Source organism: Leuciscus leuciscus, assembly GCF_965113295.1.
Source record: "Leuciscus leuciscus genome assembly, chromosome: 17".
Classification (NCBI taxonomy): domain Eukaryota; kingdom Metazoa; phylum Chordata; class Actinopteri; order Cypriniformes; family Leuciscidae; genus Leuciscus; species Leuciscus leuciscus.
The window spans coordinates 20,495,485-20,507,959 of NC_138741.1; the positions used below are offsets into that span (position 1 = coordinate 20,495,485).

General features: G+C 41.8%; 1 protein-coding gene across 2 annotated transcripts; it reads left to right on the forward strand.

Annotated features, from left to right (window-relative positions):
* The first annotated feature begins 108 nt into the window (after window positions 1–108).
* On the forward strand, window positions 109–8,443 carry slc16a9a (solute carrier family 16 member 9a). Of its 2 annotated transcripts, none has more exons than XM_082144131.1 (6): window positions 109–462; window positions 777–1,023; window positions 3,411–3,554; window positions 4,290–4,385; window positions 5,916–6,800; window positions 6,993–8,443. In XM_082144131.1, exons 2-6 carry the CDS (start codon window positions 819–821, stop codon window positions 7,199–7,201), a joined length of 1,539 nt encoding a protein of 512 aa, XP_082000257.1. In that variant the 5' UTR covers window positions 109–462; window positions 777–818; the 3' UTR covers window positions 7,202–8,443. The 2 variants fall into 2 exon arrangements, with proteins under 2 accessions (XP_082000257.1, XP_082000256.1); XM_082144130.1 differs by having other exon boundaries at window positions 109–432.
* Window positions 8,444–12,475: the final 4,032 nt, after the last annotated feature.

Genomic DNA, 12,475 nt, shown 5'->3' on the forward strand with positions numbered 1-12,475 from the left:
CATTTGATTTCACAAGTTTGACCGGTGAAAACAGCTTCAAACCGGTTCTTTATTTCACAGGATAGAACAAGAGCGCATGTTGAGAAAATGAGAAACTTCAGCACGCTTCCGTTGGCACCGTTCTGCGCGCGCTGGAGAGAAAGATGCATCCGCGCGCTCCAAACGACACCAGTTCTCCTCGCGACTGCGGGATGTCATCTATGTTATGGACGTAACTAAAAGAAAACTGGGCGATAAGAAGGCAGTGCGCTTAGTGGTCTCTCCACCTTCGAGGTGTGGTCTGTGTCCAGAAGCGTTTAAAACTAGGCGGCGTGCGTTGCTGATCTCGAGAAGGTATTCAGCAGAGAAGTACGTGAGACTGGCCTGGTCTACCAGGCACGAGCGGTTCAGCACACCGCTCTCGGCAAGCAAGAGCAACATCCTCCACCTGTCGTAAGTGCCACAGCTTTTTCCACATCTTGTGTGAGTTGACCAATAACATGCACGGAAACAATACTGATTTGATGCAAAAGTGAACATTGTAGGTGCAGTAACTTGCCATTTAACATTTAAAAATTTCACTTTTAATCACATTGTTGCTTTTTGTCAAGTTAAACCTAAATAGTTATTTGTGTGTCAAGATTAAATAGAGCATTGCAAATTAAATATAATTACATATAGCATTTCTGCAAGAATGATATTTAAATTAGTTGTGCATAAATTATAGCATGTCACACTGCTGTCACTGCCTGACGTGTGAGCTTCCTATTATCATGTTTCACCCTTTCTTTCTGCAGACCCCCGTGTCAAGTGTAGTCAGCGTAAGATCAGTGCTGAGAATGGGTGCTGTAAAGGGTGAGGGTGCTTTAGATGGTGGATGGGGATGGATTATTGTGGTGGCCTCCTTCATGGCCCAGTTCCTGTCATCAGGATCCCCCCAGTCCGTTGGGGTGTTGTACCCCGAGTGGCTCAGTGCCTTCCAGGAAGGAAAAGGCATGACGGCTTGGGTCGGATCCATGGTGTCTGGTATGGCGCTCATCACCAGTGAGTAATGATCATTTCTCTCTTGTGTGTGTGTACCTTGTATTCCTTACGTTATGGGGTCCAAATTTCCCACAAGGATAGTAATACCAATTATTTTTTACCTTGTGGGGACATTTTTTGTTGGTCCCCATGAGGAAAACAGCTTATAAACCATATGAAATGTTATTTTTTTTTGTAAAAATGCAGAAAGTTTTCTATGATGGGTAGGGTTAGGGGATAGACTATACAGTTTGTACAGTATAAAAAGCGTTATGTCTATGGAAAGGCCCCATAAAACATGGAAACCAGTGTGTGTGAGAGAGACTGAGATAAAGAAAGTGTGCAGATTTCCTAATAAAAAGCAGCACGTGCAAACAGAAAGAGTCCCTTTACGGTTAATGCACATGATCACACATGCTGAAAAAACAAACAAAACAAACATTGCAAGCCAAATTGTGTAATGTAAGTTTTGCTTAAATTTTTCCTTGCCTTATTGGCAAATATTATTTTCTTTTTTTCTACATTTTGTTAGATTTATGCTTTAAACAAGTAAAAACATTTTGTTTTAATGTTCTTTTTAGTAGAAAACAAGGTGAATGAGATAAACTATACAGCTCTTTTCTAATATCAAACCTGTTTCTTGTATAATCGGACATAGAAATCCCACACACTAAAACATACAGCACTGCTCTTTATTCACATAGTATGCTGCTGACTCAGTTCTTTAATGCCTTGTTCCACGAGAAGACACGCTGACAGATAGAGTAATTATCTACTTGTTTACAGTGCAGTTCTTTACATAGGTCATTCATTACTGTCTGTGTTGCAGGGGTCAAATTGACAATGAGTCCAGAATAACACTTTCTAAACTTAACTTAGAAATATGGTCAAGGAGTCTAGGTTTGGCTGGTTAGCATGCAAGTTAGCCCCAGATGGTAAATGCCATAATCTGATTATCAAATTATGCCTTTTAAGATGTGCTGTCAATTATGACCATTCTTTTCCCTTTGTTTTGCACTTTTGCAGGCAACATATACATTTCTTTAACCGTTAATGAAGAGTTTGCGATTACTGAGATTAGGACATAACATTGTGTTTCTGAAGACAAGAAAGGCAGCCCTCTTTCAACTTTCATGAGCTACAGTAAAAGTTCACACAGGCAGAATGCACGTCTGTAAATGTGTCTGTGCGTGTTTTGGAGGTGTCAGGTTTTGTTTACAGACATAGTTGTGTAATCTATCGTCACGACAAGGAAAGTCATGAATCATGACTGGACAGAACTGGCAGGGACATGGGTGTGTATTTGAGAGCATTAGCATGTTGTTGTGTGCCCTGGTCATGCTGATTCAGAAAAGGAGAGTTGTTTCTGGCCTGTGAAACACACACACATCACATCAGTACTCATCAGTATCTGAATAATTCCTGATTAGACATACTCTGGGAAAGAGCTGTGGAGAAAACAGAGCAGGTAGTTGCCATCTCCACTGGTTCTATTGGCTATTATATAGTTTAATTTCTCATTTTGTTTGATAGAATATTGGTTATTATGGGTTCTGATTCGGCTTTGAGTTGTCCATTCATACTGATAAAGCTGGTCAGTATGTAGAGCTCTACTTTGTCTGAAATGAGTGTTGAGTAATGGCTGGTGTTGAGTAATCTTAAATGTGTTTGAGGGCATTTGGCAGTGATGTTAGGGGATATAAAGTATCCCATACCAGACAGTAAAGAACTTAATGAGCCATCAAAATAAAGACAGGGAAATTATTTAGTCTGGGTGGCACAAACACACAATGTTCTCACTAGATGCTCTTCCGGGTCCAGGCATTTTAGCCATATTAGGAGCAACTCACTACTGGGTCATTTGTTATTTCTAATCATAGATAGACAAACACGTTCTCTTCATCACTGAAGTTTGACAGTGTCTATTTAGGTATATGTTAAGACAGTTGGAATGAGGGTCCCCTTTACACATAAATAGAACAGAAGGGCTGTTTGTTTTCTGAGGGGTCTTATAACATGGTACCAATAATTTCGTTTTCAGATTAAGCTTTTATTGGCAAGACAAATGATGTGCATTTGTGTTGCCTATGCATCGGTGCCTTATCTGACACACTGAAAATAGTGCATAATTAAAATAACTGTGAGGTAAATAAACTACATGCAATAATTCAAGATCAAATAAAAAGACTTAAAAGTGAAAAAATAATATTGTACATAGGTCTATGTGGAAGGCAAAGGCATTTCTGTACTGTGCTGCTACAACACAGCAGCCTAACTCCAATGGGTTTTTCATTGTTTGGTAAATTGTCCAGATTGTGGTGTGCATTATTTTTCTTCTAGATCCTTTATCAGATTCTTCTGTGTTGTTTGCATTCAGTAAGATGCTGTTCCTGTGTCTCTCTTTGTAGGCCCGGTGTGCAGTGTCTGTGTGGATAATTTCGGTGCACGGCCCGTTACTGTCTTCAGCGGTGTGATGGTGGCCGGCGGTCTGATGCTGAGCGCTTTTGCTCCGAGCGTCTCTTTCCTCATCTTCTCCTACGGCATTGTTGTGGGTAAGAAACTAAAAGCATCATTAGTGTTCATTAAATAGCACTTTGCTGGTATTTAGAACACATGTGTTTGAGTCTGTTTTTTGACCTTCAAAGCTTCATGAATATCTTGTATGAACATGTGAATCTATGTGTGAATGCCCTGCATTAGTAGAGAGTGATAGTATGTGTTTGTGTGCATGATTGTCAGTAAGTGCTAAATAGTTTGCATATGTCAGATGAATATGTTAGAATATTTGTGACAGGGTTGCTTTTAATTGTTATTCCCTGACAGTTTATCATTTAAAACCATGTACCTTCACTGTTTACGGTCCCAACCCCTCCTCAACACACACACAGAAATGTATTACACAAATACCATTGCATATTCAGTTCAGTGGAGTTACTTTACATACAGCAGTCAATCTATCAATCAATCAGTCATACGATTGTTTTCATCCTGTTGTTGAGGTATATTCACCTCTTTTTTCCCTTCAATCAGAAGTACATAATATAGGAAATTATATAAAATGTAGCACTATTGACTGATTCGTCAACTCCATCATTACCTACACCCTAGCCTATCCTCACTGGAGAGAAGTACAGACAAGGCCTTTAGTTTGTGTGTGTGTGTGTGTGTGTATATTCATAATGTATGGTTTTTGAGATTGACATTAAATTTATAGTTACAGAGAAATGTGAAACAGCAAATGTGTAAATAAAGTTGTGAAATGTTACATTTGTGTTTCTGTGTTTAAGGCATGGGCTGCGGACTTGTGTATGCTGCCACATTGACCATAACCTGCCAGTACTTTGACAAGAGGCGTGGCCTAGCCCTGGGCATTGTTACCACAGGTGTGGCCTTTAAATTCTCTCTTTCAATGTGACTTCACTTTGGAATGGAATGGAATGTATTATGATATTTTCTCTCTCCAAGTTTTTATTTATTTTTTGTTTTTCAATACAAATCAGATTCAACAATCCCCTGTTCAAAGGGAGGAAATTAATTGTCAGTAAATAAGTCTTTGAAACATTTTATCCCATTGTCAGACCAACTCTTTATTGATCCATCCTGCATCGAGATCGAGGGCGAAAAAAGTGAATACGAGCAATAGTGCTAAAAAGAGAGAAATCCTGAAAGCCAAATGATTTTCTCACCTGGCTCCAAATCCTCACTGAGTGTTTCACTACAGGGCAATCAGCAGGAATATTGGAAATTAGTTGTAGTCTAGCAGCAAGAAGTGCTGGAAGGGAGATTTGCTTAGCACGAATTTCCATATCCAACCAGGATGATCTATGATCTTTATTAGGCAAGAAGTGATAGTGCCACCAATACAGTGTTTCGTATGTTGGCTGCCCAATAGTAAAACTTAAAGTTAGTTAATGCCAGACCTCCGAAGCAATGCTTTACACAGACAGGGATGCTTACCATTCCAAATATAACTAGAAATAATAGCGATTCGTTTTTTTTAAATGACAGGGATAAATTAAGGTAAGCACTGAAAAAGGTAAAGGAATTTAGGGAGCAATACCATCTTAAAAGAATGAATGCACCCAGTGATAAAAAAGCAAGGTAAATGTACATTTTACTGGCTTAAATTGTATATTTGAATACTGTAATTGCTTAGCTACCTTAATTGGACGAGAAAAAAAAAAATTCACTCTTGTGCAGATTAAGCATGTAATGATAAAATTGACCACAATTCTCAAGCAAGAACAGGGCAGTGGGCAAAGAAGTCTGAGGATTAGAAATGAAAAGCAATAGATCGTCTGCATATAAAGTAATCTTATGCTCAACATCACCCTGGATAATTCCAATAATCTGCTGTCTTTCGCGTAGGGCAATTGCTAAAGGCTCAATGGCTAAAGTGAATAAAATTGGGTTTAAAGGACAGCCCTGTCGAGTGCCACAGTACAAATTAAATGGTCTATAGTACAAACTATTAGTCAGGACTACTGCGGAGGGAGCACTAAATGTAATCCAAGAAAAAAAAATCTAAATTTTTCCAAAAATAAGACAAGGAACTCCCACCCCACTCTGACATTAAGTAAATGGCAGAAATTGAAAAAGGATTGGCAATACCTTATAAACCCTATTTGATGAGGGAAAACAATAGTAGGGAGGACATCCTCAAGAACCTTTATATTATGATATTATATTGATACCTTAGTTTATATTGATTAACTGTCATAAGCATTTTTTGCTTTGGCAAATTTAGTGAAAACAATTCATTATTTATTTAGGTTATTGAACTTTCATTAGATATGGAGCAGATAGCAAAAAAAATTTTGTTTTATTACCTGTATAGATTATGTATGTTTATGTTCTTCCTTAAAATTATTTTTCAAAATGGGACAGATAATGATTATTTTCCTCTTTCTCAGGTACAAGTGCGGGCGGGTTCATTTACGCCACACTCCAGAATGAGCTCATTGAGTTGTTTGGATTGGAGGGCTGCCTGCTTATCATTGGAGCACTGGCGCTCAACCTGATGGCATGTGCTGGGCCAATGCGACCTATGAACTTACCTGGTTACTACTTAAAACAGAGAGCTGCTCTACAGCATACAGAGGATCCAGAACCACTCTACACCAAACCTACTGCCATTATCATCGACTCTTTCTTGGATCTCAAAACCACACCCGGCTCAGCCAATAACATAGCCGCCATGAAGCTGTTGATCACCATGGAACCCACAGAGCTGCAAGAGAGTGAAGGGGAAAGAAATGGCGGGATATCATCCTGTTCAATAGTAGCACGAGCCATTAAGAAGCGGATGCGTCCCTATAGACGGTACCTGTGCAAGACTATAGAGCTCCTACAGGACCGTGTCTTCATGGCTTTCTGCATCGCCATCTTCTTGTTCAGCTTAGGGGCGTTCCCACCTGTTCTCTTCATGGAGGACGTAGCTCAGAGCGAGGGGCTTATTGATGGGATTGCACTAATACCTCTCGTCTCAATCGTTGCATTGACAACCGGCATCGGTAAGCTGGTCTTGGGTGTGCTGGCAGACATGCAATGGGTGAACAGCCTGTACCTGTACGCCCTGACGCTGATAGGCACAGGTTTGACTCTGCTGCTCATCCCAGTTTTTAAGAGCTACCTGGGTCTGCAAGTTCTGTCGGCCATGGTTGGATTTTTCTCAGGAAATTGGTCTATCACGTCCTACATCACTACCAAGATGGTGGGCATGGAACGACTCAGTCACGCTCATGGCATTCTCATGTGCTTCGGAGGGTTTGGAATCACGCTTGGGCCACCTGTTGTAGGTAAGAAGAAGAATCGTATCAACTCCAGTGCAGTTAAAAATAAAGACAAATGCTTTCAAGAATAAAAAAAAATAGATGTATATAAATATATTTCCCTTGTTGGCTCCACAAATGGAGTGATATCTCACCGCAGGGTGTTTTCAAACAACCCTGCTATTTTACTGATGTTGTCTCCATTTTCTTTTCTTATAGGTTGGTTCTTCGACTGGACTCAGTCATATGACCTGGCGTTCTACTTCAGTGGCACTTGTGTTTTAGTGTCTGGTTTGTTTCTGTTTTTGGCCACCCTGCCTTGCTGGAACAGGACGACGGGGGAGGGAGATTCTCCTCCGGAAAAGGACGTCAACATTTCACAACAAAATCACACTCTTGATTGTGACAAAGTAGCCTCTGTGGCTTAAACAATATTTCTAAAACTGAACTTCGCCTTAACATTCTGTTGGATGTAGAAGCTTGTCTTCCTTTTCTTACCTGGTGATTAGACTGACATTTTGCCAGGGGACTTCTCATGGTGCCTTTTTCTTTGGTTCAATATGATATATATTTTTATACATTTCTCACGAACCCTGTTATTTTTGAGAGGGTGTATTATTTTTTCTTAGATGCTTATAAAGACTGCCTCATTTTTGAGGTTTGAATTAATAGCAGAAATTGTTTGCTAATAGTATATTTAGTAGATTGTTTACTGGACACAGATGCTTTTTTTGTAGATCTTGATCACTTGAATTGTTACTTTACTCTCTGAGATGAATGACCTCACTGTGTTGTACATGATATCACCAACCTGTTAATATATACAATAGTTTCCATTAATAGGGAACATTTCTGACTGAAGGCTGCAGAGAACTATAGCATGTGTGAATAGGGCTTTTCACTGCACTTACCATGAAAACAATTGAGTTGGGGGGGAATCCAGATCCAAAGATTTATTTAGTTATTTTCTGGAGTGACAAGGATTTGAAACAAAGAGAAAATGCACTTTAATGCAATCTTTTAAATAGTGTCTGCACATTATTTTCCTACTTAACCACTTTTTTATGGTCTCCTGCATATCATCTCCTTTTAATGTATGTAATTCCAAAGTGGCACCAGTTTCATTACCTGGTAGAGAAAGGCTTTATTTCAAAATGTATTTACTTTAGCCACATTTGATTTTAAGACATACCCTCAGCAAGTTCTCTAATTGTTAATCATTTAGAAATACAAGAATATGCTGATGAAAAAAGTCAGAAAAAAGATAAAAACAGAAAGACTGTGTTGGATTCTGTGACTGCAACGTACTGTGTGCACCTGGTAATACAGAGTCATCCTCCACATTTGTTCAACAGGCTGGTCCCTGGCAACACTATATCTTATATTATTGTAAATTTGAAATGCCAGTGTCATTATTTTATATGTCAGTATGCTGTAGAACCATCATATATTATTTATACATTTTTGAAAAATAATGTAAAGAAAAGGCCACCACTTTTGACCGAAGACTTGCCTTGAGTGAAGATATTTGACAAGGTGCAAAATTATATATAAAGTGTAACACTGTCCCCCTATGATGTACCTGTCTTTTTCTTTTATTTCAGTGTTTGTTTTGTACCGTACCATTTGTTGATTTTTAAGTGACAATAAAAATATTTGATTCAATTCAATTCCTTGAAACAGCAAAGGCTAATAATTCTTAACTCTTTCTCCGCCATTGACGGAAATGTCCAATATATATTGCAATTTCAGATATTTATAAAACAAAATATTCAGGGGGCAATGACATTTTTGTGGAAATGATAAAAAATGCTGGCGGTGGTTGGCAACCTTTTTTTTTTTTTTTTGCTGCTGTACGTACACACCGTCGCCGACTTGAGCTGCAAGTCTGAAGCTCTGGCCACCCTGTCAAAGACGCTTGTCAAAAAGTAAGCTTGTTGACGCTTTGGCCGCTCTGCTCTGACGTAGCACTAGCAGCATTCTATGTTCGATCATGGGAGAAGAGAAGTGTCACACCATGAAATGTCAAGTCAAGTCAAGTTTATTTGTATAGCGCTTTTCACAATACAGATTGTATCAAAGCAGCTTCACAGTATTAAATTAAAATAATACAACAAAGTTTGTTTCAAGAGGAATTTATTGATTGATAAAATTAAATTAAATATCCCCAATGTAAACAATGTAAACAGAAAAAACAAGCAATACATTCGGCAGTTTAGGAAATCGCACAAGATTTGACAACACAAACATTTCAGCACTGGAGAGTTTTTTTCCCCCCGATATCGTATCAATTGATTTTGATTAATATGCACGAGGGAGAGAGAGCAAGACGTGTTGTTTGAAGGTTTGAAGACGGTGAAGGTGAGTGCGCGCGCGCGGCCGGGGCTCTCTCTCTCTCTCTCTCTGCTCGTTCTTATATGCCCTGTCTAGCGCGCCCTGTTAAACTAACAGGACTTAAAAACACATGCAAATGATAAACTTTCACTCTATGATGGTTAAACTGTGCAATTAATAATTTTTTCTCGGAACTAATGTTTTGGTAGGAACGAAAGTTTACATCGTATGTTTCTCCGGAATCAGCTAGCGCGAAGGACGTCTATATTCCGATTGGTTGCTGGCGTTTTGCCGCTGCTTGCCGCTGAACCGCGTCATAGCACATTACCATAAAGTTGAGCTATTTTCAACTTTCTGATTGACGCTCTGCTCGCTCAAAACGCCCAAAACGCGACGCCGATGGATTTGACGCTCCTTGCAGCTGAGAGAAGCCAGCTTCCGTTCCTGCCGAGGCGCTTAGGTCAGTTTTTTCTAAGATGAAGTCAATAGTTTAGCAATAAAGTAATTTTCAGGTCGTGTCAAAAAGTTGCTGGTCTATAACGTTAGCTGTATTCTGTACGTTTGACTCGTGTACAATAATTTTCTTCCAAATACGATAGTTTTGAGCTTCTGGTACAATACTTGGACATTTCCAATCTGGCAACACTGGGCAGGGCACAAAGGAGCAACAATAATTTACGGTATGTGTAAAATAATGACTTTTTTTAAACCTAAAACCGCATAAACACATTGCATTAAACCAATTTTTAGAACCGTCATATGACCCCTTTAAGCAGCTTTCTTATCATGAGTGTCTCATCAACATTTCCTGAGAGACCTGTAAAGTCTTGAGTTGATATTTTTCCAGCTTTGGTAATGATTCATTGTAAGGAGAAAAAAAACATTGAAATGCCATTATGTCATTGCTATTTTTTTTCCCAGTAAATGTCTCTGGTTCCCTTGTTTAGTCTATAAAAAAGAGTGTGTGGATACTTACTAATTATTTCCGTAATTTAGTTATAGTATATATTACGCTTCCCCACCATTGACGGACATTTCCAGCTTTCCGTGTTTTCACTGTTATATGGTAGGGGGCGCTATTACACATTTTCTGAAAGAGTACAGAATCTATGGATCAACACAGGCGAAAAAGATGCAGAAACGTACTCGGTTACTCACGTAACCTCGGTTCCCTTAGAGATAAGGGAATGAGTATTGCATTGCAAACGCTATGGGAAAACTCTTGGAGATGTCCAGGAGCTTATAACAGAGTAGTCTCAATCATAATGGACCGGAAGTGTCGGGCCTTAGAATGACATGCGCTGCAATAGCAAGTACAGAGGGCCACCACGGGGGGAGCCCTGGTAAATATAAAGATCTGGGTCACAAGAGCCAGGGTCCTGGATGGAGAGGACTCGTGCCTGTAAGGCTGGAACCTCTAAGTTATAAAATAGACCGGGAGTGCCGGTCTCAGAGTAAAATGTACTGCATATAACAAAGTACAAAGGGCCACCACGGGGGGAGCCTCGGGTATATAGGTCTGGGTCACAAGAGCCAGGATCCTAGATGGAGAGGACTCGTGCCTGTAAGGCGGGAACCTATAAGTTATAAAACCTTGCAAATGTGGACGGAGCAGACCAGCCGGCCGCCGCACAAATGTCCTCTATGGGGACTCCACTGGACCATGCACAAGAGGAAGCCATACCTCTTGTGGAGTGGGCTCTTACACCTATGGGGCACGGAAGGCCCGTAGAAGTGTAGGCCAGAGAGATAGCGTCTACTATCCATCTAGATGGTCTGAGTTTCGTGACCGGAGACCCTTTGGTGCGGTCCCCGAAACAGACAAAGAGCTGTTCTGACTGTCTGAATGAGGCAGAACGCTCCAGATGAATTCTCAAAGCCCTAACTGGGCAGAGCATGTATGCGTCACTATCGTCTTCCGATAGGGAAATAACCTGGGCTCTGAATGGGGTTGAGAGCGCCTTCAGTACATATCCGTGTCTTGGTTTAAGGACGACTTTGGAGTCATTGGGCCCGAACTCAAGACAGGAAGTGCTCGTAGAGAGCGCTTGTAGGTCCCAACTCTTTTGACTGACGCTAGTGCTAACAGCAGAGCGGTTTAAAGAGAGAGGGGCTTTAGGTCAGCCAATTGGAGCGGCTCGAAGGGAGGTCCCTTGAGGCTCCGCAGGACCGTGGATAGGTCCCAAGCAGGCACTGAAGGTGGCTGAGGCGGGTTAAGCCTTCTGGCTCCTTTTAGGAAGCGAACGATCAGGTCACTTTTACCCAGAGAGGAGCCAGCCACCGGTGAGTGAAAAGCCGCTATGGCTGCCACATACACTTTGAGCGTGGAGGGGGAGCGACCCGCATCCAAAAGCTCTTGAAGAAATGTAAGTACCATTGGTACTTCACAGTTATGTGGGTCTAGGTTCCGAGCCAGACACCAGCTGGAGAACACTGACCATTTGAGGTGGTAGAGGCGTCTAGTAGACGGAGCTCTAGCCTCCATTATAGTATTTCGGACTCAGGGAGGTCCTGGGGTACCCGTTGAGGGGCCATGCATGGAGGGCCCACAAGTCGGGACGGGGGTGCCAGATTGTCCTGTTCGTCTGCGTGAGGAGATCGCTCCTTAGCGGGATCGGCCATGGAGCTGTCGTGGACAGCTGCATCAGCTCTGGGAACCAAAACTGGGTTCGCCAGGGGGGGCTACAAGGAGGACTGCGCACTGGGTGTCCCTGATCCGTTCGAGGCCGCCCTGGCGATTTATGTAGGACACCACCGCCATGTTGTCCGTTCGGACCAAGACGTGGTGTCCCGCCAGGTGTGGAAGGAAGGCTTTTAGGGCTAGAAAAACTGCTCTTAGTTCGAGGCAGTTGATGTGTAGGTGTTTCTCCGAGCTCTTCCAGAGGCCGGAGGCAGGCCTGCCCTCATACAGGGCTCCCCAACCGAGGTTGGAAGCGTCTGTTGAGATAGCCTTCCTCTTTGAAACCAGACCCATGCTCACACCCTGCTGGTGTCATTCCAGGGGGCCAGGGCTTTGGTACAGCGCTGGTTTACCCTGATGCGTAAGAGGCCCGAGCGCCACGCATGGGCTGGAACTTGAGGCTTTAGCCATAGCTAAAGGGGGCGCATACGCAGTAGGCCTAGTTGGAGTAGAGGCCATAAGGCCTAGAACCCTTTGAAACGTTCTGAGGGGCATGAGGGAGCCCACTTTGAACGACGCGGCGAGCCGCTGAATTGAGAGAGCTCAGTCTGGCGTGGGCCATGCTCTCATATGCACAGAGTCGAGAACTGTTCCCAGGAACGTGATTCGTTGGCTGGGGGACAGTATACTCTTGGAAAAGTTTATCCTGAGCCCAAGACGGTCTAGATGGCCGAGGAGCCAGGCTTTG